This window comes from Gnatocerus cornutus, chromosome 7 (genome assembly GCF_029298725.1).
Source record: "Gnatocerus cornutus isolate USDA-ARS CGAHR chromosome 7, icGnaCorn1.1, whole genome shotgun sequence".
NCBI lineage: Eukaryota > Metazoa > Arthropoda > Insecta > Coleoptera > Tenebrionidae > Gnatocerus > Gnatocerus cornutus.
This window is the reverse complement of record NC_142239.1, coordinates 14,354,705-14,382,504: the sequence shown is the minus strand read 5'-3', so window position 1 is coordinate 14,382,504 and position 27,800 is coordinate 14,354,705. Positions and strand designations below refer to the sequence as shown.

The following is a 27,800-nucleotide window of genomic DNA, read 5'->3' as shown; positions in this document are numbered from 1 at the left end:
AATGTTAAGTTACGTTCGAATTTGGGTTGTTCGGGTGCGTTTTTTATTATAAAAACCTCTGATAAAGAGAATGCCAGCCAATCGCACGAATTCTTTTTTTGGGTTTGATCCGATTTCAATCATATTCTTCATTTTGTTATGAGGAAAGGGTTGATCTTTAAATATGAATTTCTAAAACGTGTCTCTTTTGCTCGAGAAGTTTGCAATGCGGCACGGCACGATTAATAAGCATGTTAAAAGTAGTAACTTTGGCAAATTTCGTTACTGTTGCATTAAAAGTAACAGAATTTACAAATTTTTTAGATCTTCAAACACAAAAATGTATATCGAATCTAAGCACTAAAAATAAATAAATAATAAAAAAATCCCCATTACCAAATAATGCAATAGACTGCAAAAAACAGAAACAATTTTTTTTTGCAAATTCATGATCTGCAATGAGTCTAATAAAGCACCAAAATAGAACAATTTTTGAAATGTCAAAACCTAAACTTCTTGAACTGATTATATTTTATGATTTCTTATTTTGTTTTAGATTCTTCCAATTTTAATTCTTTGACCATTTTCCATATCCTTCTTTAACGATATTTTGAATGCTTTGATTTTTTCGTTTTTTTTTAATTCTTAGTATATTGGACACCGATAAATTACAGAAAAGAAAAAATATTAAATAACAAATTTGGATCTTAAAAAATCTAGAAAATATTCACGACTTTTAACAGTAGGATCAATCCATTTCCAATAAAAAAGTCAGTTTAGTGGCTTTCCCTTCCATCATTTTCAACAGAAAACAACACCAGAGCAGGAATTTATAAAATAAATTTAATTGAAATTCTTTCGTACAATTTTATTTACATAATATAAGTTTATTCTTGTCTTTGGATTAGATAGACGATACTTGCTATTACAACCAAGGATACGATGGCCACTATACTTAAAAATAGCAGCCGAAAATACTCTTTCTTGCTAAAAAAACAATATTAAAGTGAATTAAATGGTAAATTAAAAAAACTTACTGTGGAATCATTGTAAAATAAGTAAAGTTGTGTCAATAACACCGAAGACTTTCACAGCGAAATAAAGCTTATCGATTAAGCATTCTGTAATCTAAAATATGTAGAAAAAAAACTTTAAAATCAAATCAATTTTTGTTATTATTATTTTGTATTTAGTTTCAATAATTTGGTGCCAGTAAATGTTTGGGATTTTGACACAAATACGTTGGTAGTACTGCAGTACATATTAGAAATGTCACTAACGCTGTCAACAGAGCTACCAGAGCTACGTGCCACTAGCCACTGTTTTACTCATTTATTTATTTTCGTATTTTCTGTTTCTATTTAATAAAAATTCAACAATTCAACGCTCCAGTAATTACGCGCTTTACATTATTACACAACTTTTGAAAGTTTAAAATGATGTACGTCCACAAGTTTTCCCATGTCGAAAACAACACTACCTCCAGCAGCAAATAAAAGGAAAAAATCCCACTCAAATAATGAATTTCTTACCTACGACTTCTCTTATTTCAAACCTTACCTCAAGTGAAATTAACCTGCAACGATGGAAATCTTATACGACTTAGATTAAAACAGATTTTTATTGTTTGTTGGTACATGATAAGACAATGTCGTCATGAGACATGTGCTCGCGTATAAATTTGTCGCAAAGTAAAGAAATATAGTTTCCGTTCTTTACAAAATGAAAACTATTAATAATAAAAGGAAAAGAAGCGAGGGGTAAATAAAACGAGAATTTCCACTGCTTGCATACACGTATTCTTCTCCACCTCCTCGTCTCGGATCGAAAGTACCAGACAAAGTACCATTTTCTCTAGCTATTGAAGTTATGGTGTTGAAGCCATCACTGGGTTCCATGGTACAATTGTGCCCGATACTGATAAGAACATCTAAAATTTCCTAAACACAAAAATAAAAAAAAATAATTGTTAAGTTAAACACACCTGTGGAAACTTCTTCTCATACAAGACGTTCATTGGAAAAAGTTGATGATGCAATCTTTTATCATTAATTACCTCCTTTATACTTTCGTTAAACCAAAGATTCCGAATTATAGTCTACAAAATGTTCATTATTTTCCGATTTTTTCTATGTGTAAGAAGTACCAGCGCAACGGATGTGATGATTTTAGTACCACCCGAGCCCCCGACGACCAATCGAACGTTTCCATTGTCATCTACGACAATAGATGGGTTCATAGACGAAACTGGTCTTTTCCCGGGTTCTATAAAATTGTTTGGTGACGGTGGTACCCCATAATTGTTGGTAAAATCCGGTGAAGAAAAATCGTCCATTTGATCATTAAGAATGATTCCGGTACTCTCCGACATGAAACCGGCACCAAAACTAAAACCACTTTATAGTACCCAATTGACATTAACTTAACTTACTCAAGATTGATAGTACTAGTTACAGAAACCGCGTCTCCATTCGGTGCAAAAACGCAAACATTGGCAGTACCGTGATCTTCAGGTTGCGTGAAGTTAGCTCCGTAGTACTCCGGATCGTCAAAAGTCTGATTGTCGTGAATCTTCTTTCTGATTTCGTCAGCAAAGTCTTGAGATGTTAAAGTCGCGATGATCTAAACTCGTCGTTAATACTGTTTTGGGACCAACGGTACTTACTTCAGTCATATTGACAAAGTCGGAGTCGCCAAGTTCCGTTCGTTTGGCGAAACCGAATTTGAAACTTTCTGTTATTCTTTGCCAGGCTGTTACCGTCAGAGTGGAGTCATCTAAGAAAGTACTTAGAATATTCATGATGAGTCCTAGAATGACTCCGGATCCTGGGAGTGGAGGAGCGTATAAAGTCTCCCCGGAAGCGAGGTCAATTTTGATTGACTCCTTCCAGGATGGGCTAAAATCAATCCTTCAAAAAACTAGTTGGTGTAAGCTTAAGATCACCTGTAATTAGCCAAGTCTTCTGCGGTGATAATACCACCTTTGGCTTGTATGTCTTTGACGAAGTCTTCGGTTAAGCTCCCGTTATACAAAACATCCGCCCCAAAGTCTGCTATTAGTTCTAAGGTTTTCGCAAGTCGTGGTCTTGTCATATAATTAGACTCCACGTAAAGACTACTGGTGCTGTTATTCAAGAAAGTTTCTCTAAAATGGGGTAGGATAACTCTTTTTCGCCACCAGAAAAGTACCCACCTGAGCACCGGATCACTCCTTATAACCTCCTCGTAGCTTTTATACACATTTTCCAAGTATTTTGTAACAGGAATCCCATTTTTACACAAATCAATTGTTGGTTGTACCAAATCCTTCCAAGGAAGCTTCCCATATTTTTGGTGGGCTTCCCAGTACCCTTTCAGTTCTCCAGGTACCGCAACTGCCAAACCACCTCTTGTAGCAAGAGTTTCATTGCTACCAAACATGTCTTTGGTGGCATTGCTTGGTGCCACTTCTCTCGAAACTAAGAAGTCTGATTTTCTGGTTTCATTGATGTAGATGTTCATGAGAAATCCACCACCGAGACCCATGCAATTGGGGACAGAGACGCCTTCGCAGAAGAGAGCTGCGATTGCTGCGTCAACAGCTGAACCGCCTTTTTTTAAAATCGAAGTTCCGATTTTGGCACACTCGGGGCCATTGGTTACCACCGCTCCGATGGGGTCTTCGGTTCGGGCTAGTGCGATAAGGGCGGTGGTAAAAAGGAACTTTAAAATTGACCTAAAAGGAAGTAGGGATTTGTTAACGTGGTAACTTGAAAAAATAAAGAAAACAGAGAGTGGAAAATATGACAATATGATATCGTATGATGACAAAGTTTGCCAAAGATTTTACGGGATTAAGATAATCCCGAAATTGTTATTAAAGTATAAAAAAATATTAACAGATAAGAGAACGAAAGAGACAAACAATCACAACAAGTGGAGTCAAATGACCAAAAAAATTAAACAATAAAATGCATTTTATTAGATAAATGATAATTTTTAAACAATCGTTTTGTAAGATAAACTCAATAATCAATTAACAATGTCAATATTTTAGATAAAGCGCAAAATTGCAGCTTTGCCGACTTTCGCAACTCCCAATCACGAACGAAGTGGAAGTTTTATCTGATTCATACTCTTTTTAACTTTTTTATGATTTATTTGAGCCAAAAAATTGTACTTTTTGCACACTTATTAATGTTATTTGATTCATACTTCTATTTAATAATTGTTTTTCCACTAAATTATAAAATAATTGCTCTTGAGCAATGAATACACACAGCAGACGAAAAACAGGATTTTTCCACCTTCAGTTTCATTTTTAATTGAATACCTTGTGGAGTTTGTAGAAATCCGCATTTTTGAAGTTGATATCTCCTGAATTAAGAAAATTAGAAAAATGCGGCACGCGCTATCGGTTTTCTCGGATCTTAAATCATAATATCAACTTCGAAAATTAAAGCACTCAATCGATCAACTTTAGATTTGGTCACTTTATAGATCTCGAGCTCCTCTTTCGACTGATACAACACACAAAGGATTCGGCGTCGTTTTTGTGGAGAAAAATCTTCTTATAAATGACCACCCTAAGAATCTAAAGATGACGGTACCTACTTTATTTGTAAAGCAAACATTAAGTATGAATGTCCATTTTTCGCAGATTTTCACGCGGAATTTAAAACTGTGCTTAAAATTTCCATAAGTCAAAAAGTAACGTAAGTAAGTAAGAATTAGAAGCGTTTAGAATTTCGAGGGAAGTTGCCAAACGGTAAAAATCTTGTAAATCCGGAATGTTTCAAGCCCAAAATCTCCGGAACAACGACTTTTTGTTTTTTACCTATTTCTTCTGAAATAGATTTATATATTATCACTTATAGATTTTCAGATATACAATTCAAAGGTTTCGTGTAAAAAAAAATCTGGAAAAGAACCCCAAAATTCCATTCCGAAAAACTACTAATGCTAAAAAGACTTATAAAACTTATGTATGTATTAATAAACTGTTCTTCAATCCTCAAAATATTTAGTTGGAAATTATAAAGAAATAAAAAAAAAACAGATCGCTATGTAATTTTTTCTCTGAACCAAAGTTGAAATTCGAAAAACAAATTTTGCCAAAACTCTTCTTTTAATGTGATGTTTATCTATTTCAAAATCACGGCGTATGTGCAATAAGGCTACGAAATCAAGTCCTCCTATGCAATCAAATAAGTGCATCACAGCTTATCATATTTTTTTTAGTTCATAGACAGTTTTTGCAATCGTTTTAAAGTTCAGTCAATTGCCTAATAATTAATAAACATCTAATGAACAAAGGAAAAAATTATACCGCAATGGTTCTATTACATTTTTTCATTAATTAACGAAATAAATCGAAATTGCGTAATGACTTCTGTAGCCGTGGAAATAAATAATTATTATTATATTATATTTGTAACAAACAATTTTACAATAAAAATTTATGAACAACACGCGCGGTCTGTTTATTTGTATAACCGACAGAAAAAAAAATAGTTTGAGCTCTTTGTTGCAGCAAAGGATTCTAATTTGGGTGTGGATTACTTCTTATTAGTTTGTCGATATAATTATAAAAAAAATATTTAATGGTTAATAATGAAATGACTTAATTATCGAGTAGTGTAGGTAACAATATTTAAAAAATTAAAAAAACGAAAGAAAAAACTTACATTTTGAACAACAAATTGCAGCTAATGAATTATAACTAACTTTTGTGTTAGGGGCAAAGTAATTTAAATGTTTTTAATCTTGATAAGATAAGGTATCTACCGTGCAAAAGTAAAATAAAGGAAAGCCATCAAAATAACAAAAAAAGAATAATTTGCAAGGTTATTGTTTTACCTTAATAATAATGATTATACATACAGGTGAACCTTAATAAAGTGCAAAGATTTTAACCACAATATCAGACACCGCTGTAGATAATTCTGAAAAAAAAAATCGAAATTCGAATGGGGCAAAACCCCCCCGGATTACCCGTTATTCAACGTTTATGGCACTTAATTTAACCACTCTGTTTCTCAAAGACTTCTTCAAAAGTTTACACTCGCTCTTATCATACTTGTTTAATTTTCACTCAAAGAAAATTTATTGGATCAATTCTTGGTGTTGTTGACAAATTATCAAAATTACAGTTTGTTCCCCAAACAAAGGATAGCAATGCTATCATCATCAGAGCGATGAGTGAGTTTAATCATCGCTCTGATGATGATAGCATTGCTATCGAAACGCGCGTCAACATTTTTTGTCAAAATTTGGTGTTTCAGGCATAAATTGTAATTTTGATAATTTAATTTTTACTCAATTACTGGTGTTTTAAAAACATTTTCAGAAGTACCTATTGCAAAAAATAAATTTGTTTGAAATAAATTGAAAAGAACCAAGCTTTATCTTGATTTATGGTAAGATGACTTTTCTTTTCTTGAAGCCTTTGTGGATCAAACTTAAATTTTAATTAGAAAGGAAATAATGAAAAAGTTACCTGAAGTTATTCCGAAAAATGACCAAATGCCCTCTATTTACAGTTACAATTTTAGGTTGATCACAACACCTTTGAAGAAACCACTGCACTGGCAAAGATTAAAAAAAATTTAACTCAAAATCATCCAAATTTAAACAATTTGGTACTGTAAAATCAACATTTCTCTACCACTATTAGCGCTACGTCCGATAAAGACACTTTTTGCTACTTGTTAATTAGCGTTTTTTCCCCAACTTTTCGATGGAACGCAAAATTTGGTCATTATGTCACACTGCCTTCTCTGATTGCTGTATATTATTAAATGTTATTATTTTTTTTGCAGGCTACGGCCGTCTGTCCCCCAGGACCGCAATGGGCAAAATCGTGGCCGTGGTCTACGCCCTGATTGGCGTCCCTCTAATGCTAATTCTCCTCTCAGCGCTCGGAGCAATGTTGGCCTCAGGAGCACGAAAGGCCTACGCTAAATTATGCTGTCACAACGACAACAACCGGAAAAGTCCTTCAGTTGGTTACCACAAGGCGCCTTCCAGTCCTTCGGGCAAACTCTACTGTAAAACCCACGAAGGTAAAGATAACAAAATCGTAAATCCAATCTCTATTTCCGTTTTTTTTAGATTCCGCCTCTATTCAGATAGCGTCTTCTCACAGTACTCCCAACCACGTCTGTAAAAACAGTTACCAACATATTGAGCATGGGGAAATCCCCAAACGAGCGGTTTTAGCAACTGTGAAAGCTAGTCACGCTAGAGGACGGTGCCGCCAGAGCCAAGTTAGACAAATGCTGGCGGATTCGTCAATTTGTCCGGCGCACAGCCACGGGACTCCGACAAAAAGTTCATTAATTATAGGTTCGACGTCGTCCGACATCGACGACGCCGAAGAAGCTGACGAAGGAGAACACGTGTAAGTTGATGGAGTTGAAATGATAGACGGTGGCAATTTATTTCTTTATTCAAAATGTGACGGAAATGGGACGAGGTGACGAATCTATTGTTGAAGGAAAAGACACGGAGACAAAGAAATTGAGCAGAAGGAGATAAAAATGCAGAACTTTTTCTACATGTTTATTGTGTTTAATTTTTTGTTTGTTTCAGAATGTGCACGCACGACACGCCCTCCCGCATCCCTTTAATCTGGCGTTCTTCCGACTGCGAGAGGACGTCGTCCCCATCCCAGCCGACATCACCATCAGTGCCTGCCAGTCTCGTTTTGCTTATTTTTTTTTCGTACGTGTGTATAGGAGCCATCGCGTTCGCGAGCACCACCGGATGGAGTCTCCTCGATGCCACGTATTTCTGCTTCATCGCCCTCTCCACCATCGGCATTGGGGACAAACTACCCCAAAGTGGAGACACCCACGCCCAGCTACAGCTGCTCGCGTGTTGTTTATACCTGTTCCTTGGACTTGTCGTCGTTGCGATGTGCTTTAGTTTAGTGCATGAAGAGTTATCGACCAAGTGCAAACATATCGCCAATAATATGGGGCTGTTGAGACAGTAGTGACAGTTTTGTTTGTTTATATTGAGAGTGAAAACGATTTTAAAGAGCGATTAATAAAAGAATTATACGTAAGTGCGGCGGCTTTTATTTATCACGTCTGTTTTACTTTTTCCACGGATATTTCAGGGGCGAAGTGCCAATTTCTAGTACCAATAGATTCGATTCGTTACAAATGGTGGATGCGCCGGGCTAAAATTAAAATTTACCCTTGATCTAATTAATAAACTATTGAATCTGAAAAACCAAAAGCACAGAATCTGCAGAAAAAAGAAAACAAATAGAAATTATTATCACTTTATTGACTATACAAAGAAATTACAAAACCTAAATCGTTGACTGCAATTTCCGCAGCTCTTCCTTCTTTACTTTGATTTCTAATTCGAGTAATTCTTTCCTCAACTGAAACTCGACTTCTTTCCTAACTTCATCCCGCTTATGGGCACTAATTTGCAGTTCCACGAGTTCACATTTTCGTTGCTCTAAATTGCTGCGTACGCTGGAAACGCGCGAAGATTTCATACGTGTCCGCTGAGAGGGGCTCGTTTGAGATTTCAGTCTCTTCGGATTACTGCTTGAAACTTCATTTCCATTTACACTATCCTGCAATAAATCAATTATTGTAAAAAAAATAAAATAGTAAATTAAATGTACCGTCGTATTAGAAGTCGAGGGTACAGGCTCCTCAAGTTTTATCTGGGTTTCCAGTACATCAAAATCTTCTATTTCCATCTGATCAGTCTTAATATCACCCCTATCTAAAATGGCTTTGCTCGGTTCATCCTCAGGACACTTCTTAATCTAAAAATGAAAACTAGAGGATTCCAATAACTCCCTTAATTAATCTCACCGAAGTGTCAACAAGTGGATCATTTTCAACCACCTCTTGACCACTCTTGTTCATTGATGTTAAAATCAACTCAAAATGATCTTCGTTTGAACTACACGACGAACTGCCGCCTGTTTTCGCCGTGTTGCTCGCAGCCTCCCTCCGCATCTTTTTCTTCCTGTTCGTATATAAATGTTGAAGAGACGCTGGAGTCCTGAAAATTCCTCCAGGACAGTGCGAATTGAACTTGTCCGCGATGTCTTCCCATGCTCTCATTTTTTGTCGATTTGTAGCGGCGCCATTGCTTTTGTTTTCTAGAATTGTTCGTTTTTCGTACGCCAGAGAGAGGAGCAGTGTCGTCTCATCGGGGCTGAAGTTGGGGGCCCGTGCGCGCTTGTAGTTACTCATCTAAAAAAACGGAAAATTCAGGAAAGTAAAAGTGTAAAGTGATAAGTGAGTTTGATGGGGATGTTGTAATAAAACGATTGGGGATATTGTATAATAGTTTATTACCCTAATCCCTTAATAATGTACATTGACTGCAGATCAGAATGTATAAGTATGGGATCAAGACCGAAGCGTTAAACAGTGCGTTCGAACAATTTAAGCTCCGGCCTTAGACAAAATATTGTAAATTGACTAGAGTGACAGAAACATCGTGGGAATGCATTTTAACATATATACAGAGTCGTCGAAAAACGACCGAAAATCTCATATTTACATATAGTACTATATACAAATGGTTGGCAAAAATAATTTAATGACAGTCGAAAGTGCAGTTAAATTACCACTCAGTCGTAATATACAAAATTTACATCTCTTGAAAAATATAAATTAACTGCACGCCAAAATACAAACAGGATGGGAGTAAAAGAGATGAGGCTCCTTTAACAGAACGGCCACCTGAACATGTCAGGACAATAAAACAGGCACTATTCTAACATATTTCGTTCAACATTAAGACAAATGTTATCAATCAAGAGGATCAAAGAAAGTGTTTTGAACTCCGCTTAAATAATACTTTTGGAAGTGAAAACTGAAAATATTGCAAACAGTTACACTATAGTTTAAGATCACAGTAAAATGCAATACTGGGAAAATAAAAGGTATCAGAATCACTCACAAATCGAATGATTCCACCAATCAACAGAAAGCGTATCGATCTTTATAACCTTGATAATCTTAACAATTTTTTCAAGTCGTGGATTCGTCAAATCTTCAATAATTTATTATATAGAACATCATAAGCACATTCCTTCGTAAGATCATTGCACGCACATATATTTGTACAAGTGATTGGTTTTAGGGCGACTTCCCCAAAACCTACAAGGCAAAAATTACAAAAAAGTAACACACAACATACAGGGGTTTCTTTTCTCCATCTCAATTTTAAAAAACCGATTCGGCTGATCGTGATAAGTGAATCGGATGAGAAGGACTTCGCGCTAGCCTCTTCTTCGGTAATTTGTCGAAAAAATTTGCCAAACGAATAAAATCCGGTCGATCATCTTCGCGGAACGACCAACAAAGCATCAATATATCCTACAAAACCAAAGTGAAAAAACGAAAAAAAAAACAGTGAACGCACCTTAACGTCGCGTGAAGCTTGTAAATTTGCTAAAGGCTGCTTGATACCCTTACCTACTTGCCAGATAATCGCCTCCGGTGGCTGGGACTTGAAAGGCCACTCGCTACACAACAACTCGTACCACACAGTCCTAAAAAAATCGTTAATTTGGGAAAATACAAGTGTGGGGTTTGTACCCAAAGGCGTAGATGTCGGAGAACTTGCTAAAAGGTAGTTCTTCAGCGTGCAACTGATGAGCATGTAATTTCTTGATAATTTCCGGTGATAAATAGCACAGCCAACCCGGGGGTATCCACAAACTGTGGTTTTTACTAAAAATCCAACATCAAACAAATCTCAAAAATTTTCTGATTAAATTACCGATTTCCAAAGCAAAGTTTCGTCACACTAAACAAACCAAAATCAGTAATGACGACTTTGCCATTCTCTAAAAAAATATTTTTACTCTTCAGATCTTTGTGAACGATCCCTCTCGCGTGCAAGTATCCCATTCCCTACGAAAACACAACTGAAGGGTGAAAAACACTCGAAATCCATTACCTGTGAAATTTGTTGGGCAACAACCGTCGTTTTGTTCATGTTAAATTTATCCTTCCTCAAATGTATATGTGTATACAGAGTCATGCCTTTGCTCAAACTTGTAACAATCGCTAATTTCGGCGGCTGCATACACGCCCCCATGAATAAAATGACGTTTTCGTGTCTCGTCTTTCGAAACGTCGACACTTCGCTTTTGAATTGTTCCAACGCCTTTTCGTCGTCGTTTAAATAGCTCATGTTCAATACTTTAACGGCAACGTCTCCGTGCCAATAGCCCCTGTAAACTGTGCCGAAGCGGCCCGTACCGATCACGTCGCCCATCTTCAGCTCCTCGTATGGAATGTCCCACTCCCGCATCGACATCTGCAAGACCTCAGCTTCAGTACGCCGCGAATAATGTAATTTGACTCGCTGAAAGAACGTTTCATGTCCACTCACGCTATTTTGCCGGGGCCATCTGTGTCCGTCCGTTATCGTTTCCGTGTCCGAAACCTGGCTCTCCTGCGAGTCCACACGGACGGGAGTCCTATCAGAGTCCGTGCTCGTCCCGGAAACGGAAGCTGTACGATCACCAGTTTGGTGGATGGTGTCGTGGTGTTGTGCGTTTAAATGACTTTCGATAGTAACTTCGTTCGTTTCGCTATGACTTATATCTGTAAAATTCCAACTCAAGGAAATCAGAAAAAAGCGCGGACGAAAAAGCTTACGATTACCAGGAAAATGAAACTGCTGTTTCTGACTAGCATGCGGTGTTGGTATACTTTGAACAGCAGGACTGGAAGGAGTTGAGCTATTACAACTTGAAGTGTTGGAGCTTGAATCAGGCGGCTGAAATTTTGCAAAACATGTTTGAGGAAACGTGCGGTTTCTTCTAAATAGGCCGAGTTACGTCAAACGGCGCCGAGGAAAAACAAACTAATTTGCAAGACGTTCGTATTTATAATTCGCAAAAGGGTACAATACGTCTGGGTTAGAATACCCGGAAATTCGAAAATATCGTATAAAAAGATGTAAACACCGATGTTTACAAAGTCTGGTTTAATTTTAAATTAATCATGGTGGTACTGCAAACAGCTTTAAATCTGTACCTGAGAGCGAAAACAGCTTAACTCCATTTTTAGGTAAAATAAGTTATCAGATTCAGAATGTTAAGAAAATTGTGTTTGTAATGATAAGTAAAAAAAAATAAAAAAAACTATATATCGCAAAAATACAAATTAGAAAAAGTATTAACACTATCCTACATAAATAATAAAGTGACTAGCAAAAAAAGCCGTGCAAAAGTAATGGAAATTCTTTCCAGCGCTGAAAATTTTTAAAGTTTTTTTTTGTTAATTAGTTCATTATTGTTTGATTTTTCAATGTTGTTTTGCGAATTTTGTTGCTACGTACTTGTTAAATTATGATAAAAATTTGCCAAAACTTCCTACTTTAATAAAATACAGGTGTACCAGAACTCATGACCCATAGAGCACAGGAGGGTGCCGACAGCAATGTAGATGGTAATTTCAAAACAAAAATTGATTAAGTTTAATGGTATTCGAGAAAGGATAAAAAATTAACAACCAATCCCGGAAGCTAATTCTATAGATGCGAGTAAAGTATTAAAAATTTATCATTTTTGCCGCTCTCGAGTTTTGCTCTCAGGTACAGAAATAACTTTTTTCGACGGAAATACAAAAAGCCGGAGAAAAAATGGTCACTCACCGGAAACGGTGCAATGTTAATAGAAGGCTGCGGATGCGACTTCTTCCGCATCCTCGTCAACGAATTGATAATATTTTTAGTATTGCTGGCCCTCCCCAGATTAGGCGAAGGTAAGACCTGTCCATCACAAGACAACTTCTTCTTGAATTCGTCGAGAAACTCCGGTGGTAGCCCACAAGACGGCGTCACGCGATCTTCACAATCTCTATGACACGTGTATTTGCACTCTTTGCACTTGAGTCCCGTCCCCAGGATAATCGGTTTCATGCAATACCCGCAAGTCGACATCATTTTGAAAGTTTTCGTGAACCTATGATTGATCTGGTGCGTCATATTCCTGACAACAGGGGTGGGAGTCCGAGGGGATTTCGGCACTTGCAAACTCGTGGCGGCTGGAATTTCACATCATTTTAAATTTTAGAGGTTTTCAAGCTTACATTTGCAACTATTGTCGTCGCTATCGGTGCCAGCGTTGTTATAAGGAGGTGATTTGATGGGACTAGTCAGGATCGGACTCGTGTAGTCCGTGTCCGGTCCTGGCTCGGTGGGTAACCTTGATCTTTTCATTGAGTTTTTATCGCCGGCACTGATTTCGCCGTTGTCACCTTTCGCCAATTGTGACTCGTGCGATTTACTTTTGGTTAAAGGGTAGGAGTCGGGTAACAAGACTGTACTTTGAATGCCGGTCAAGTGCTTGCGTCGCGGCGGCGGCGTCGTCGGGAACTTCATTCCTAAAAAACAACAATCAATCGAAAAGTCAAAGGTCACATCCGTTAATTAAATCGAATCAATTATAGCTTCATTAGCTTTGATAGTTTCGTAGTTTCAAAAATCTGCATCCAATTCCAGCTACATGCTAATACAAAAAAGGAGGTCTTTGAGTGTTTACATCTTTTTCGAAACTCAGGGCGGATTTGATGGGATTAACGTGGTGCAAATGACGGGGGAGAGGTGACAAACTCGTAAAAATATGACACCAGATCATTCCAAAAACAAAAAAATCTGATTTGATTGAACGGCCCTAACCTTGATCTCCCAACTTATTTTCATTAGCTAATTTAATCTCGCTTTGTTTTCAAGTGGCTAAATTCAGGAAACATGCTAAATCATGCGTACCTTTCCCCCTGATTTGGGGCGGGGGAGTAAGGGGAGGCCCAAGCACACACTGAGCATTCAGAGAATTGATGCTAGACACAGAGGAGGAAGGAGGGATCGCACCTCCGCGGTTATTATTGTTGAAAACACTTAAACTCTCTTCTGAAGGAACAGAAGCCCTTGCAGCTCTAGTTCTGGTTGTGCGGGGCGACAGCCCCGCCACCTTATAGTCCTTCAAATTCTGAGTCCTATCCCACGAATCCCAGAACAAGTTCATCTCAGAATTGACATGTTCGCCCTTTTTCAACACATCTGCAACCCCAAAATTAGTAACATGAAAATGGAGAGAGAATGTAAAGTACCTGTGTAGCGTTTGAGGTTGTGAAGGGCTCGGCACAGCCGACTCAGTTCCTCCGGTCGCGCCCCGCGGTCGTTTAGAATCATTTTCAGTTCATGTTCGGATTTTTCTTGAAGTTCCTCAACTGATGATATCTTTTGACAAAGACCTTGAATTGAGTTCCCGCCCAGTCCGACCACTTTCAGCCACTGACGTAAGGAGGGCGTGTGGTCGGCGCCCCCATTCCGTAGTTTTAGTTTGGTGATAAGTTGATTTGAAAATAGTTTGATGAGTTTGCCCTACAATGGGGTTAATTGCAAGGGTTCGTTTAAAGAAAGGGATGTGTTAGTACCTCGAGAGTCCTGATTTCTTGTTGGGTCAGTTCTGCGCTGGTTGCACATTGTGTCCGGAGCCCTTCTAAGCGTTCAGCAGAAACATCAATCATGGATTGAATTATATCAAGGTTTCTCCTTATGTCTTGCTCCGCCGCTTCCGCATCGGCCATTACCAATATCACAGTACAGTTACAGGCTAATATTTACATTTAGTATGAATAACATATATATTTACATATCACTATTTTTACAGTTTTGCAGCAATTTAGCGCTGGATTTTTATTCAATCCGATTCTTGTCATCGGCCATCTTTAAAGCTACTTGACAGGATTGCCAAATTGACAGCTTACCGACCGACTGACATCACCCGCCAAATTCAAATGAATTCAACCCCTTATCATGTTTTAGACGCCGATGTTATTATAATAGGGGCTGGAATCGCAGGGATGACTTCAGCCTACACTTTACTCGAAAAAGAACCAGCTCTACAAGTCCTAATTCTTGAAGCTTCAGGTAAAAAATTATAATCTCAAAACCCACCCTAAATTCCAATTCAGATAAAGTCGGAGGGCGAACTGCCTCGAAGTTTCTTACCGTTCGCAACAACGAGTCTGTTGAATTCGACTTCGGCGGACAATGGATTTGTTTAACCGAAAAGCCAGTCTTTGAACTGATTGCAAAATTAGGGCTCAAAGTAAACAAGCAGACTTCGAAAAATAATGAAATCGTTATTAATTACGAAGGAAAACTATCAAAAATCAGCAAAGAAGATCCTCTGTATTTTACAAGCGTTGCTGCACAACTCGAACTTGCTTCTTTCGTAAAAAAAATTGAAACTCTGTGCCTACAAGAGTCGCTGGATCCAGAACTAGCAGCGCTAAGCATGGAATCTTTTATTAAACAAAACATTTCGAAGCAAGTTAACAAAACAATTCTAGAGACAGTTCTTTTGTTCCATCTAGGAGTTACATCAGCGAGTATAACAGTCGGTTTTTACATCTTTTTTTGTATTACCACGCACGGAATCAACAATCAATTAAAAATGGGCAATAAAAGACAGTACTGGATTCAAGTGGGGGGTACAAAAAACTTCTTTTTTTGTCACAATTATAGTTTCAGGGAGGTGCGCACATAATCTGCGAAAAACTAGTCGAACTATTAGGGGACAATGTAATTTTAATGACGAAAACGCGTGCTCTTGAAGTCAAAGTCCACGATCACACTGTTGAAATAAATTCAACCGACGGTACCTTTTAGTACGTGTTATCTTACTTTCATACACTTTCTAAGAGTGTTTTGTAGCAGTAATGATGTGATTATAGCGATCCCACCCCCGAATATCCTCCAGATAAAATTCACACCACCCCTTATTGAGTCAAAAGTGGCAGCTCTCAACAACTCCACTCCTGGAATCCAATCTAAATTCGTAGCCACGTACACATTCCCATTTTGGGAAAAAGCAAATTGCAATGGAGAAGTCTACGTTTTTAGCGCAAACTGCATCCCGAGTCCCATACTTTACTGTTATGATAACTCCCGCGAAGACAAACCAGCTCTTGGGGGTTTATCTATAGGGACAGTTTCCGAAAAAGAGGTCTTAGAGTCGCTAGCTTACCACTTCGGAGACGAAGCGTTGCAGCCTCTGGATTTTGTTATTTATAACTGGGCCAGTGGTGCCCCCACGTGCTCCTATAAATTTTATAAGGACGTCGAAGATATCCGCCTGAATGTAGATAGGTAAAAGTGAAGTTTGCAGTTGATAATAAAAGTTAGGATTTTTTGGGCCGGATCGGAAACGTCCATGGAATGGTACGGCACCATTTGTGGGGCCATCATTTCCGGAAATGTCGCCGCAAGAGACGTTTTGTACGATCTAAGACCTGCTGTGCTGGACGTTGAAGACATGATGCTAATCGACCAGTGAGTAAGTTTCTTTTTGGATTTGTCTAACACACTTTTGCAGTCATAACTTGTCCTATTTACAACGTCACGAAGAGAGCCGATCCAACTTTTACCAAAAGGCAATAAATCCGTATTATCAAGTCATGGCGGTTATCTTAGGTGTGTTTTTCTGCATAATTGGACGTAAAAGTGGCTTATTTGGTCGTGTCAAAAGACTTTTAATAAAACAGTAGTTATCTACAATTTGTCGAATCTTTTAAAACTGATAACAAGTTCGCAATGTTTTGTGTGCGGGAACATGTCGACGGCAACTGCTTTGATGGGCACCAAAGGTTCATTGTGGAGAGTTTTGGATGATGGACGCCCAAAATCGACGAAGTTCTTCATAGCCGCCGAGGCGTTACAAGACACGTAAACCAGTTGGCTGATTTTGTTCACTTTGCGGATGTGTACCACCGCTTTTTGTTCTGAAACGAATGGTTGCAATTTACGTAAGAATAAAATTATATTCTTTAGATTACTTACGCACTCCCGCCCTTGGGGGGTTCACGACAGCCACCACGTCGTTGACTGCTCGGTAGCACACTGACCCCAAAATCTCTTCAGCTTTCCCTGCAAAAAATTCACAGTTTTCGATTTCGTTCAATTTCGCATTTTCTTTGGCATCTACGATTGCTTGTGGAATAATTTCTATCCCTAGGACCTTCTGACAACTCTGCAAAAGGGCAAGTAATCATATTTCTAGTAATATTAGAATTCTCACCTTGGCAAAACACAAGCCAATGGTGCCAGTTCCACAACAGACATCTAAAACCGTAGCGTTGTCTGTAGGCGCCGCGAGCTCTATTACTGATTTGTACAAAATTTCCGCCCCTTTCGTGTTTATTTGGAAAAATGCTTGTGGCGACACCTTGAATTTCAATCCAAGTAGAGTTTCACAAATGTGAGTGTCACCCCATAAGTGTTCAGCCCCCTCAGGATTCTCCCCTGCCATTCTGTCAAACCCAATTAGTCAAATTTTCAAAACCACTCCAATTCTTACTTTTTTGTTATTGCTTGGTAATACAAAGACGTGATTTTAGCCTCTTTGCCGGGACCTTCCGAAAAATAACTCACAACAGAATCTTTAAATTCTTTGAGTTTTTCAGGTGGCAGGTTCTGGGGGTGGATTCCCACAACCACCATGATCTGATCTTGTGCTGTTCTGACTAATAATTCCCGGAAATGTCCGCTGTGGTCTTCAGGATTAAACACTTTTAAATCTGACGCTCTGACGAAGTCTTGGTACAGTTTGACTGCTTTTTTTGTTGACTCAGGGATGTGGGGAAGAGTCTCTACACCCCCAACACCAGTGATTCCGTTGACATAACTGCCTATCCTGAATCCAACAGTTGGTAAGTTTGTTTCTTCATCAATGCCCACAGTAAAAGAACACTTGTTGCGATATCTAAAGCAAAGCCATTTTTTTAAAATTAATAAATTTTGTAGGGCTGTTACCCATCAATCTGATCAGCTGCTCTAATATTGAGTAGCTCACAAGGAAGTCCATTGTATTTTGCTTTTTGGTTATTCAACCAGTCCCTTAAGTCAGGATTTAAGCGGGCTAGTTGACTCCCTAGTCTCTTTAGAACATTTTTGATTTCTTCTTGTTTCCTGTTCAACTAAAGTGAAGTTAAGAAAACACATTTTATGAGTCAGTACTAACTTGTTCTTCATAAGGAACATCCCAGAGAGGAATTGTTGAAGATTTCAGCTTCTCCTCTTGAGGTCTGTCATCCACTTTCAATTTCTTGTTTGGTCCTTCCTCTGAGTCTTCCTTCCTCTTCTTAACCAGAGGATCTGGTGAAGGCTTTGCTTTCTACAACACTATAATTACCTTTAAAGACACACTAAAACAACATACAATAACTTGAAGAGATTTATTCTTCCATTTGAAACCATTTAAAGCCTCAATTGCTTTATCTCTAGCTTCATCACTTTGAAAACATACAAAAGCGTAAGGACTGTTTCTTTTAGGCGCTTTAATTTTGGTGGAACCCAAGTTCAATTTTTTATTAAGCAACTTACGAAATTCCTGTAATTCAAAGTTAAAACAACTGTTAGTTTAATCGCTACGTACGCTAATGCCATAAATTTTAGGAAGATTCTTAATCTCTATTTTGAATTTCTCTGCGGAAAAATCGGCGCGATCCAAATAAGCATACACGTCGTTTTCCGGGGCGACATTAGGCTCGACAACTGTGGGGACATTTTCATCAGCCGGTGGCGTTTCAGAGGGTTGAATTTCCGTGTTTTCCATTTTGTAAACTTTAAATTTAACCTCACTTTCCAACAGCCGCCCAACGTGGCTTACTAATTGCCAAATCTAGGGTAATTTGTTTTTACCAACAGTACCACCACTACAATTTATAGAGTGTCTTTCTTACTCCAAGGAAATCGCATATTGCAGTCTCTCTCTAGAGCCAACTTTTTCCACAACTGTCATTTTGTCATTTGAAACTTTGAAACTCCAAACAAACCAGGGGGTTATGACCGAGTTCTTCCTTCACCGCTCGTGTTTTCGGTTTTTGCGAATGAAACTCCTTTTATTTTATGATGGAGAACGAGAGTGGATTGACGTGCACTGTTAACATGGAGTGGTTGAACCCGCATGGCATCATCCAACGTAAAGTAACCCACAGAAGTGCATCCCTGAGGCTTATTCGTAGCGATTTAAGAGAAATTTTCATTGAAGTAAGTGCAGTTAAATCAGCCCCCATTAAGCTACAGTTGAAGGGGATCTCGGTCCACAAAAAGTTTATGAATGAAGGAAAAGCCTCCATCAAATTCCAAGATATCAGATGCACAATGTTTCTTTCAAACGCGCCCCCGAATCAACTGTTAATATTTCTCCGGACTATTTTTGTTAAAATGACGGGCGAGAAAGCGACCAGTAATGGAAACACGTCGTTACGATCTCAATTATTATCTGGGAAGCCCCAACAATTTGAAGAAATTAGTCCCGTGACGTCATTGGAAGTCGATAGAGCGAAATCTAAAGCTTCGAAAAGCACAGACACGACACCGTCTCCATTGAGCAAGAAACGCAAAATGAGTTCACGGGACGGCGATAAGGCCCCAGCGTCAAAAAAATTGTATTCTTCATCTCCAATTCCTGATGAGCCTTTAGATATTGAGCAGAAGGAAGTCATGGAGGCTTGTCTAGGGAAGCACAACGTATTTTTCACCGGGAGTGCAGGAACCGGTAAGAGCTACTTATTGAAACGAATTATTGGTGCCTTACCACCTGACGTCACCTTTGCCACGGCTTCAACAGGTAAAAATTCTTTTGTTTGGGGCACCAGTAGTTAAAGTGTCTTACAGGTGTTGCAGCTTGCCACATTGGAGGAATCACTCTTCATCAGTTCGCTGGAATCGGCAGCGGTGAAGCCACTCTCGAACGCAGCATCGAATTAGCCTCCAGAACGAGCTCTGCACAAATCTGGCGCAGATGTAAACACTTAATTATTGACGAAATCTCAATGGTTGATGGGATTTTTTTTGAAAAAATCGAAGCTGTGGCGCGTGCAGTCCGTAGAAATGAACAACCTTTTGGGGGAATTAAACTCATTTTATGTGGGGACTTTTTTCAGTTACCCCCCGTTGCGAAGAATAGAGGAACGGCGAAATTCTGCTTCCAGACAGATGCGTGGAGCCGTTGTAAATTATCCACTTATGAACTCAAACGTGTTCACAGACAAAACGATGTCGAATTTATCGAAATTTTAAATTCTGCGAGGATTGGACACGTTCCCGAGCACATGGCGAAGAAACTTGCTGATACTTCCAAACAGAAGATTGAGAAGAATGGGATTTTGGCTACGAGACTCTGTTCGCATACTGGAGACGCGAATATAATTAATGAATCGAAGTTGGAGGCTTTGGGGGGCGAGAAATTAGTTTTTACAGCTGAGGACTCGGATCCACATTTGGTTAAACAAATCGACCAACAAACTCCAGTTCCACACAAACTAGAGCTTAAGGTAAGATGTAATTAACAGTATCAACAGAATTTCTAATTGTCTTTAGGTGGGAGCTCAAGTCATGCTTCTGAAGAACATCAGCATCGCCACAGGCTTGGTCAACGGCGCCAGAGGAGTCGTCAAGTCTTTCCAAAACGGCCTTCCAGTAGTTCAATTCCGCAATAAAGAATACGCAGTAAAACACGAACGCTGGCACGTGAAGACCGCCGGAGGTGTTAATCTCACTAGAAGACAACTTCCTTTGAAATTAGCTTGGGCCTTCTCAATTCATAAGTCTCAGGGGCTAACTTTAGATTGCGTTGAAATGTCACTGGCGAAGGTCTTTGAAGCAGGACAGGCGTATGTAGCTCTAAGTAGAGCTCAAAGTTTAGAAACGTTAAGAATTTTGGATTTTAAAGCGACTCAGGTGTGGGCAAATGACAAAGTTTTGAACTTTTATAGGAGCTTCAATTTGCAAATGGAGACGATGAGACTCATCCCTTTGGGGGCTAAACAAATTAACCGTAAAACTGCGGTTAAAAGGGCCCCAGGGATGAAATCCAAGATTATGAATAAGCCTCTTGTGGTAATAAACTGACTTAACTCATGGTGTCGTGTGACATCCTATTTTTTAATTTAGACTATTGCAATTTTTATATATTAAAAGATTTAAAGACGATGTTTTATTTTTTGTTTTCGCTGTTTTGGCTATCGAATTCCAGTTTTAAGTAAAATTTCCAGTTTCGGAAAATATATAACCCGCGAAAATTTGAACGCTAGACTTGACATTAGCATCTGACGTTTACAAGTTGGGTTATATTTACATCAAATCCATTTGACAGCTGTCATCGGATACCCATAAAATCAAAATCTTGTGACTAAAACGAGCCGTTTTAAACGAAATTAGTGCATTTTTCCAAAACAAACGTGTTAAGAAGACGATTATGAAGCGGTAAGTTGCATAACTTGACACAAAACATGATGTTCAAAAAAAAATTAAGACAAAATATTCTTGCCGTAAGACCCATTAAGCCCCAAACTCATTGACTTTTTATTGTTTTTTTCACCATTGCAATTGTTTTTCAATGCAGGCAGAAAATGTAGGCGCCCCCTGCAGCCTCCCAAATGCGTTCTTCTGTAAGTTACATCTTATCAAGCAGTACCAGCGAGCCAAACATGTCTCACCCCGATTATGAACAATATTCACATGATCACGCCGCTCTACTGGTGCTCGTCAGACACATTGGGTCCCAACTCAAGCCCAAAACGTTTGTCAAATTTTATGAGAGAATCTCGAAGCTAAGTTCAGTGCGAATAACGGACTCGACAGGCAACGTACGAAACATTTTAGTACGTTATGTGAAGGAACATCCTGTTGAGAATAACGATTGGGGTGACTTTCAAACGCACAGGCGCTTATTGGGGCTCATTTCGCTCTGCAAGTACGACTCGCAACAGGAATTGAATGAAGTCTGTCGGGTTCACGAGTCTCTAAAAGTGAAATATACTAGCACTTTGTTTGATTCGAGATGTATTCTTTTTGGACCGACTAAAGAAGGGAGTTCTTCTGATACTTCAAGTCCTGATAGTAGCGAAAGTTCGCCTGAACAAACCATTGAAAAGTTTACAACGCCAAGTAATTTCAAAACGAGAGGTTTGTTTTACGACGAATCCGCTCCTTGTGCAGACTTGGAGGCTCAAATCGTCGAATTTATAAACTCTCTGTTTTGGGTGTTGGAATCCAAGCGTTTAGAACGATCCCGAGAAAAACTCGAACGGGTTTCTCTCCTACTTGCACCTTTCGAAAAAAAAGATTTTGTAGGTCTGGACATGGAGTCGCGCAACAATAAGAAGAAATGTACAGGGCGGATGACCAAACATTTGGGAGATTTATGTCTGCAAGCTGGGCTTTTGGCGGAGAGTTTGGTGTATTACGCCAACGCAGCGGATACTTTAAAAACCGTAAATGATTGGTTGTGGCTGGGGGCTGCTTACGAAGGGTTGTGCGCCGCCTCCGCCCTTGTTTTGTACCCGGAGATGCAAAGAAGTGTGACTTTACAACGAAACGCGAGTCTACAAGAAGGATCTTCTCCTAAAAAGACGGTGGTAACCAACACCATCGACGTGGGGGCGCGGAAGGCTTCCGTTCCCAACACTTTGATGCCTGAGGATATTTCAAAACGGTACAGAGAGGCGATCATTCACTACAGCAAGTATCAGAATGCCGGTAACTATCCCAAACACCCCCCAAAAAACGTGATATAATTTTTATTTCAGGAATCATCGAAACTGAGGCAAGTTTCAAGGCTGCTAGAATCGCAGTGGAACAAAACCACTCCCTCCAAGCGGCTAGTTTCCTCCAGAACGTCGTCTACATCAATTTAACTCTGTCTGAACAAGAAAAGATTCAACGGTTTGAAATGTTGGCTGAACTCTACACCCAAATCGGTTTTACCCGCAAAGCAGCCTTTTGCCAGCGATTAGCCGCCACCAGATACGTCTCCCCCCAAAATCCCGCCCCCAATTGGAACCGCTGCTATAACTTGATGTTGCAAAGTTTACCAGGTCATCGCTTATCTTTAGATCCGGCGGAGATGAGAGAAGTCGAACAAGGGTGGCCGGTGCTTCAAATCCAACTCTTGCAAGAACTAGTTGTCGCTGCTAAAAGAATGGGGCACTCAGCTCTGGCCACGCGCCACATGACGTTTCTCTTGCAAATAATGTGGAAGCACCTCTCTCCAATTGAACAGAAGGAGTTGTGTATACAACTGCAGGCGTTGTCTTCGCAGTGTGAAGGCTCACCGGTGCCTCTAGTTCTAGATAACGGGATTGTTATTCCTCCGGCTAATTTAACAAACATTCCGTTGTGCCAGTCATTTGTTTTGAAGAATCTTCAACCGCATTTACAGCCGCGGAAGATTCATGCGGTTAAACTGGATACAGGGCCGTTTTTATTTACGCCGATTCATTTTGGAAGCTTGGATCGACGGACTACCGTCAGTCAGACTAAAATGGGTATGTCAGTAAAACTACCACGCTCTCTTCACTTTAAGGTTCTTCCTCAGGCTTTCTTTGGGTGGAAAATGAGCCCTGCGAAGTGGCCCTCAAACTCTCCAACCCTCTGCCGTTCGAACTCAAAGTTTCGGACATGCGCCTGTTAACTTCAGGTGTGGTTTTCGAGTCGCTCCCTGAAACGGTCGTTCTGTCTCCTTCAGGTTCTCCTCCGACCATAGTCACCCTTCATGGGACTCCTCGAGAAAGCGAAGGTCAACTCCAATTGCAGGGGTACAGTACGCATACTCTAGGAGTGAAATCCAACTGTCGTCTGCGGCACATGACCGGTTTCCCTCCTCATTACGAAGTGGAGGTTGTCCCATCTTTACCATTAATCAGCGTGCAGACCTCTCTTCCTCAAAGCGCCACGTTTTCGTCCTTCCACGACTATGAAAACGTGGTAACTTCGGCGAGTATAAGCCTCCACCATGGCGAAAACGCCGAATGTACAGTCACCATCACCAACATCGGACACGTCGATGTTGAAATGCTGGAAGTGACCATGCAGACGGTGCTAGAGCCGGGACTACAAGAACAGATGTTCACGTGGTCGCAAGAGAACTTACTAAGCCAGTTACCGCTCAAACCAAATTGCTCAGCCAGTTTAACTTTGTATTTATACGCCGCTGGAAGTTTCCTAGTTCCTGGAGGAACAGGCAATGAGTTTAGTAGTGGAGTTTTCAGCAGTAGCATTTCCGGTCCGGGATCCTTACCATCCCGATTGAATTCACCCACAAGCAGTAGTTTTCATAGAAACGTGAATTCGAGCTTCCGGTCATCGAATTCCGGACATTCCAGTATGAGCACAACGTTGCAAATTCCACATCTGCCAATCAATCAACAGGCGACGTCGGTTGTTGATGGGCAGCTTCAAATACGGTACAGTGGGGGCCCAGGACTTCAGGCCTCTTATTGTCGGTGTTGCTCAGTTTTCTTGACGATGGAGACTGTGCCTTCGTTGCATGTAACCAACTGGGACGTCCTACCAGCGGAAACGTGAGTTTACTTCACTTTTTACTTAGTATGACTCGGTTTTTCTAGTAACACTCAGTTCTACTTGGTGCTGGACGTCGCAAACTTAACATCCCAAGAAATGGAGCTCCAGTACACCCCATCAAAAACAATGTTGATTGAAGGCCACGAAAGCTGCCGGGTTCCTGTCCCCGTAAAGAGGTGCCCTCTTTCAAAACTGGAGACAGGGGAAACGTTCGCTAGCGGCGACTTGGACCGGATATGCTCAGAACACATTGCCAATCTCGTCGACTTGCGGTGGCACCTTCTGGGGACTGACACCCGAGGAAAGGCTTCTCTTAAAGGAATCACTTTAACAAACGACATGTTGGACGAAGTCAGAATGTCGCCTTTGCTTTGGGGTGAGTTTCTTCAATTTGTGACATCATAACGTGAGGAAATTTGCAGAAGTGGTGATCAACGACGATGTTGTGAAACCCCAAGAAGAGGTAACTTGCGAGGCTGGTGATTGTCTCCAATTGAAGATTTTTGTGACCAACAGTTTGGATAAGGTGTTAACTCAATTGGCACTGTCAGTTCAGTTTTACCAAGACTATGGGAATGGTACCGTGAATTACAGAATGGAGACGAGATTAGCGACGACGGGGACGACGAAGTAAGTACCAGCAGTGGTACTTTCAGTGCTAAGAGTTTTTTGTAGGAAAGTCATCGACGCGTTGGAGCCCCAAGAAAAGGCGCATCATGAATGCAACGTGATTTTTTTCACTCCCGGTCAGTATAAAATCGATATTCAATGTTCGTCACCTGATAGTACGATGACGGTTCCTTGTTTGCCCTCAGCGGGACATGTTTGGAGGTTTACACCTCCAGTCAACGTGCTTGTCAACTAAGTCATTAAAAGTGGAGGCTTATGTACAATTACTTTTATTTATACTTAAATACATAAATACATTTCTTCAACAAATAATGCCAACATTTTATAAAGACCAATCTTAAAAACGCGGCGACAATGGTAATGAAAAGGAAGTCTTCCGAACTGGAACCATTTGCATAAATTCCGTACAAAAATAACCGGTAAATGCAAAATATACAGATGGAGGGACTATGATTTTATACAAACAGGCTAATCCTGGGAGACAAAGAATCTGCTTGCGAACTAGATTCAACACGATATGAAAGAATGAACGTAACAAAATTGAATAATTTAAAGAATCATTGATTCAGGGTCTTCTAGGAACGAGCGCAACCATTTCAACCATTGGGCACCAACCGCTCCATCTACTACTCGATGATCGGAACTTAAAGTCACTGAGATGAATTCAGCCTCTCTAAATCTAAAATAGAAAAATTATATTGGCTCGTGAAAACCTAAATTTTTACCCTTTTTCGGAATCGTCTGCTATCAACTTCTTTACTGTCGTTCCCACCGCCAGAATACAGCTTTGTGGTGGGTTGATAATGGCACTGAAATTATCCACACCAAACATCCCCAAGTTTGAGATGCTGAAGGTACCGCCTTGGAATTCTTGAGGTTGGAGTTTGTTCTCGCGAGCTTTGGCTGCTAACTGTTTTACAATCTTGCTGATGTCGATGACTCCTTTGGCATCGGCATTGAAGACTATGGGGGTGATTAGGCCACGGTCGGTTGAGACAGCCACGCTGACGTCAACCGAGTTGTATCTGCAAGGTTAATTGGATTAATTTCCTCTTCCAAAATCTAGACATAATATCTTTTGGGGATTCGGTTCACAGTTCAGACAAGGGATTAGAATATCGGTGTATAAGAACTTGATTTAGTTATGTTTACTAACATAGCACCAAATTAATTATTATCGTCTTAAAAAATTCAATATTGTGATTTGCGCTTATCGCTTTTATCGGTAGTAAAAAAACACAACTGCGTTTTAAATTAAAATAAATAATCACATAAAAAACTAAATGCGTTCGATGATTATCTTGTTAATAATGTAATTTACTCGGGGCAGCGGAAATCGAAATACCATGCAAGGATCTAAGAAACTTACTGTCTTATAACGCTATCCATCCACGCCGAATTCGCCTCTGGTACCTTCTTGCACGCCAGAGCCACCGCCTTAATAATAAAATCATTGACACTTAATTTAACACCCTCTTTTTCGAACTTTTTGTTAAATCGTGCCCTCAACTTCAACAACTTCTCCACATTACACTCAATGGTGAGATAATAATGAGGTATTGTTTGTTTGGACTGTACCAATCTCTTCGCGATTGTGCTTCTGATTCCCGTAACTGGAATATCAACATATGCGGCTCCTGATGGAACATTTGCGGGACCCGATGGAGCGGGTGCTCCATGTGCTCCTGGTGCTCCTGCAGCTGGCGCAGGAGCTGCTGATGCCATTTTGTCTAAATCTGACGAGGTTATTGAGCCAAACAAACCAGTACCTTTTCCTTGTAAACGAATGTTGCGTTGTTCAGCTAGTTTCTTCGCCATGGGACTGGCGTAAACGCGGTCACTTGAGGCTGGTGGTGGTGGTGGAACGCTGGGAGGTGCAGGTGCTGGAGGAGGAGTCGAGGGAGCTTCTGGGGCTGCGGGTGCTGGTGCGGGCGCCGGTTTGGATGGTTTAGCAGCGGCTCCGTCGTCCTACAATCCAATATTTAATAATTACACCCCTAATTAACAAACTGAATTACTTTGAAGTCTTTGAAAGCAGCGACGTCGCCCTCATTTTCAACAATAATACAGACTAGTTTACCAATTGGAACATCTTTGGTGCCCGCAGTTACTAAAATTTTGGCGAGGTAGCCTTCTTCGGGGGTTTCAAAGCCCATCGTGGCCTTGTCAGTCTCAATCTCCGCCAAAAGGTCGCCTTCGTTTAAACGATCACCCTCTTTCTTTTCCCAGCTGATGATGGTACCCAACTCCATGGTAGGGGAGAGAGCAGGCAGCAAAACTTTGGTATGTGCAGGGTAATCGGTTGCGTAACGCCGAGCCAAATTCACGGAAGGGCCCTGCCATTGTACGGGCGCCCTGTTTTCTCTCAGGAGAAGGGACCTGACAATACACACAAGGGGGTGAAATTAAATTGTCAAAAGTGAGGTTATGATTACGCAAAACCCTTTTAATTAAAAATAGCATGATTATGTAAAACAGGCTAATTACACGTTTAATGAGGATCGTACCTGTGATTGTTTCTCCTTTTCGTGCATTCGACACTTAGAGTTCTAACGGCATTGGCTCGAACGGCCTTATTGAAGGTGCCTTTGACCAGTTCTCTTCGCACGACGATCGTTCGCAGCATCTTGTGTGACAATATTTGTTTTATCAATCAATTTTTGATGTTCTCCTGAGAGTAGAGGGCGACTTACGTTCAGTTTGTGTCGTCTAGGTCATTTAAAAGACTTTCACGTCGGAAAGCTGTGACTGTGACGTGCAAATCACACGTTTTTGTCGGCGCGTCGGCGTCGCGATGATACGAGTCAAGAGGAGGGGCTTTCGAGTAGTAA

At 40.0% G+C, this 27,800-nt stretch overlaps 8 protein-coding genes across 15 annotated transcripts in view; 4 read left to right on the top strand and 4 right to left on the bottom strand.

The window, feature by feature from the left end:
• Nucleotides 1-7,999, top strand: part of LOC148171368 (potassium channel subfamily K member 18-like) — an 88,401-nt gene extending 80,402 nt beyond the window's left edge. Inside the window, exons 4-6 of the mRNA XM_088040861.1 lie at nt 6,780-7,022; nt 7,072-7,360; nt 7,552-7,999. Of these exons, the coding sequence (XP_087896987.1) occupies nt 6,780-7,022; nt 7,072-7,360; nt 7,552-7,957 (938 nt within the window). The 3' untranslated portion in view covers nt 7,958-7,999. The remainder of the gene's footprint in view (nt 1-6,779; nt 7,023-7,071; nt 7,361-7,551) is intronic.
• On the bottom strand, nt 1,582-5,714 carry LOC148171369 (glutathione hydrolase 1 proenzyme-like). The gene is made up of 8 exons (XM_088040860.1): nt 5,646-5,714; nt 3,173-3,694; nt 2,924-3,124; nt 2,645-2,876; nt 2,411-2,601; nt 2,126-2,366; nt 1,964-2,077; nt 1,582-1,919 (listed from the first exon to the last, which is right to left on the bottom strand). Coding segments are annotated over exons 1-8 (1,728 nt in total). The 5' UTR covers nt 5,648-5,714; the 3' UTR covers nt 1,582-1,694.
• Nucleotides 8,000-9,989: 1,990 nt separating the features above from the next.
• ksr (kinase suppressor of ras) lies at nt 9,990-14,725 on the bottom strand. Of its 4 annotated transcripts, none has more exons than XM_088042129.1 (12): nt 14,403-14,719; nt 14,076-14,349; nt 13,735-14,025; nt 13,056-13,349; nt 12,619-13,010; nt 11,619-11,739; nt 11,350-11,564; nt 10,912-11,274; nt 10,732-10,865; nt 10,548-10,682; nt 10,372-10,501; nt 9,990-10,325 (listed from the first exon to the last, which is right to left on the bottom strand). In XM_088042129.1, exons 1-12 carry the CDS (start codon nt 14,553-14,555, stop codon nt 10,173-10,175), a joined length of 2,655 nt encoding a protein of 884 aa, XP_087898255.1. In that variant the 5' UTR covers nt 14,556-14,719; the 3' UTR covers nt 9,990-10,172. The 4 variants fall into 4 exon arrangements, with proteins under 4 accessions (XP_087898255.1, XP_087898256.1, XP_087898258.1 ...); XM_088042130.1 differs by having other exon boundaries at nt 11,625-11,739; XM_088042132.1 differs by having other exon boundaries at nt 13,837-14,025.
• LOC148171366 (putative flavin-containing monoamine oxidase A) lies at nt 14,714-16,530 on the top strand. 3 transcript variants are annotated; one of them, XM_088042141.1, is made up of 6 exons: nt 14,714-14,898; nt 14,943-15,457; nt 15,505-15,641; nt 15,688-16,122; nt 16,159-16,305; nt 16,349-16,530. In XM_088042141.1, exons 1-6 carry the CDS (start codon nt 14,766-14,768, stop codon nt 16,518-16,520), a joined length of 1,539 nt encoding a protein of 512 aa, XP_087898267.1. In that variant the 5' UTR covers nt 14,714-14,765; the 3' UTR covers nt 16,521-16,530. The 3 variants fall into 3 exon arrangements, with proteins under 3 accessions (XP_087898267.1, XP_087898268.1, XP_087898270.1); XM_088042142.1 differs by having other exon boundaries at nt 14,720-14,898; nt 15,691-16,122; XM_088042144.1 differs by having other exon boundaries at nt 14,720-14,898; nt 15,688-16,114.
• LOC148171365 (tRNA (uracil-5-)-methyltransferase homolog A) lies at nt 16,488-18,643 on the bottom strand. Its single transcript, XM_088042140.1, has 8 exons — nt 18,407-18,643; nt 18,191-18,361; nt 17,993-18,145; nt 17,785-17,948; nt 17,330-17,734; nt 17,051-17,282; nt 16,813-17,002; nt 16,488-16,754 (listed from the first exon to the last, which is right to left on the bottom strand). Exons 1-8 carry the CDS (start codon nt 18,584-18,586, stop codon nt 16,525-16,527), a joined length of 1,725 nt encoding a protein of 574 aa, XP_087898266.1. The 5' UTR covers nt 18,587-18,643; the 3' UTR covers nt 16,488-16,524.
• A 152-nt stretch (nt 18,644-18,795) lies between these two features.
• On the top strand, nt 18,796-20,967 carry Pif1 (Pif1 DNA helicase). The gene is made up of 3 exons (XM_088042136.1): nt 18,796-19,603; nt 19,651-20,309; nt 20,356-20,967. Exons 1-3 carry the CDS (start codon nt 18,880-18,882, stop codon nt 20,884-20,886), a joined length of 1,914 nt encoding a protein of 637 aa, XP_087898262.1. The 5' UTR covers nt 18,796-18,879; the 3' UTR covers nt 20,887-20,967.
• A 122-nt stretch (nt 20,968-21,089) lies between these two features.
• On the top strand, nt 21,090-25,281 carry brun (trafficking protein particle complex subunit brun). Its single transcript, XM_088040404.1, has 7 exons — nt 21,090-21,240; nt 21,380-22,515; nt 22,566-23,303; nt 23,354-24,338; nt 24,384-24,715; nt 24,762-24,969; nt 25,015-25,281. The coding sequence occupies exons 2-7, from the start codon at nt 21,414-21,416 to the stop codon at nt 25,202-25,204; spliced, it is 3,555 nt and encodes a 1,184-aa protein (XP_087896530.1). The 5' UTR covers nt 21,090-21,240; nt 21,380-21,413; the 3' UTR covers nt 25,205-25,281.
• muc (dihydrolipoamide S-acetyltransferase muc) lies at nt 25,223-27,755 on the bottom strand. Of its 3 annotated transcripts, none has more exons than XM_088040408.1 (6): nt 27,663-27,755; nt 27,477-27,595; nt 26,988-27,348; nt 26,339-26,937; nt 25,695-25,994; nt 25,223-25,648 (listed from the first exon to the last, which is right to left on the bottom strand). In XM_088040408.1, exons 2-6 carry the CDS (start codon nt 27,593-27,595, stop codon nt 25,519-25,521), a joined length of 1,509 nt encoding a protein of 502 aa, XP_087896534.1. In that variant the 5' UTR covers nt 27,663-27,755; the 3' UTR covers nt 25,223-25,518. The 3 variants fall into 3 exon arrangements, with proteins under 3 accessions (XP_087896534.1, XP_087896535.1, XP_087896533.1); XM_088040409.1 differs by having other exon boundaries at nt 26,339-26,681; nt 26,739-26,937; nt 27,477-27,688; XM_088040407.1 differs by having other exon boundaries at nt 27,477-27,688.
• Between the last annotated feature and the right edge of the window lie 45 nt (nt 27,756-27,800).

What these genes read in the sequence shown, in the direction of transcription:
- LOC148171369 (XM_088040860.1), bottom strand. An exon ending in AGGAGTGATCCGGTGCTCAG is followed by an intron (nt 3,125 to 3,172) that starts GTGGGTACTTTT and finishes ACCCCATTTTAG; the next exon opens with AGAAACTTTCTTGAATAACA. An exon ending in ATGAGAAGAAGTTTCCACAG is followed by an intron (nt 1,920 to 1,963) that starts GTGTGTTTAACT and finishes TTTTGTGTTTAG; the next exon opens with GAAATTTTAGATGTTCTTAT.
- ksr (XM_088042128.1), bottom strand. Translation starts at nt 14,555, where the DNA reads ATGGCCGATGCGGAAGCGGCGGAGCAAGACATAAGGAGAAACCTTGAT. An exon ending in GCCCCAAATCAGGGGGAAAG is followed by an intron (nt 13,350 to 13,734) that starts GTACGCATGATT and finishes GTTGTTTTTTAG; the next exon opens with GAATGAAGTTCCCGACGACG. An exon ending in CGACGACAATAGTTGCAAAT is followed by an intron (nt 13,011 to 13,055) that starts GTAAGCTTGAAA and finishes GTGAAATTCCAG; the next exon opens with CCGCCACGAGTTTGCAAGTG.
- LOC148171366 (XM_088042141.1), top strand. Translation starts at nt 14,766, where the DNA reads ATGAATTCAACCCCTTATCATGTTTTAGACGCCGATGTTATTATAATA. An exon ending in AAAGACAGTACTGGATTCAA is followed by an intron (nt 15,458 to 15,504) that starts GTGGGGGGTACA and finishes TTATAGTTTCAG; the next exon opens with GGAGGTGCGCACATAATCTG. An exon ending in TCAACCGACGGTACCTTTTA is followed by an intron (nt 15,642 to 15,687) that starts GTACGTGTTATC and finishes AGTGTTTTGTAG; the next exon opens with CAGTAATGATGTGATTATAG.
- LOC148171365 (XM_088042140.1), bottom strand. Translation starts at nt 18,586, where the DNA reads ATGGAAAACACGGAAATTCAACCCTCTGAAACGCCACCGGCTGATGAA. An exon ending in GCAGCTGATCAGATTGATGG is followed by an intron (nt 17,735 to 17,784) that starts GTAACAGCCCTA and finishes GCTTTGCTTTAG; the next exon opens with ATATCGCAACAAGTGTTCTT. An exon ending in CCCCCCAAGGGCGGGAGTGC is followed by an intron (nt 16,755 to 16,812) that starts GTAAGTAATCTA and finishes CATTCGTTTCAG; the next exon opens with AACAAAAAGCGGTGGTACAC.
- Pif1 (XM_088042136.1), top strand. Translation starts at nt 18,880, where the DNA reads ATGATGGAGAACGAGAGTGGATTGACGTGCACTGTTAACATGGAGTGG. An exon ending in CTTTGCCACGGCTTCAACAG is followed by an intron (nt 19,604 to 19,650) that starts GTAAAAATTCTT and finishes AGTGTCTTACAG; the next exon opens with GTGTTGCAGCTTGCCACATT. An exon ending in CACACAAACTAGAGCTTAAG is followed by an intron (nt 20,310 to 20,355) that starts GTAAGATGTAAT and finishes AATTGTCTTTAG; the next exon opens with GTGGGAGCTCAAGTCATGCT.
- brun (XM_088040404.1), top strand. Translation starts at nt 21,414, where the DNA reads ATGCGTTCTTCTGTAAGTTACATCTTATCAAGCAGTACCAGCGAGCCA. An exon ending in CAGCAAGTATCAGAATGCCG is followed by an intron (nt 22,516 to 22,565) that starts GTAACTATCCCA and finishes TTTTTATTTCAG; the next exon opens with GAATCATCGAAACTGAGGCA. An exon ending in GCGACGACGGGGACGACGAA is followed by an intron (nt 24,970 to 25,014) that starts GTAAGTACCAGC and finishes AGTTTTTTGTAG; the next exon opens with GAAAGTCATCGACGCGTTGG.
- muc (XM_088040408.1), bottom strand. Translation starts at nt 27,595, where the DNA reads ATGCTGCGAACGATCGTCGTGCGAAGAGAACTGGTCAAAGGCACCTTC. An exon ending in AAAAGGAGAAACAATCACAG is followed by an intron (nt 27,349 to 27,476) that starts GTACGATCCTCA and finishes GTGTATTGTCAG; the next exon opens with GTCCCTTCTCCTGAGAGAAA. An exon ending in CTGCTTTCAAAGACTTCAAA is followed by an intron (nt 26,938 to 26,987) that starts GTAATTCAGTTT and finishes ATTGGATTGTAG; the next exon opens with GACGACGGAGCCGCTGCTAA.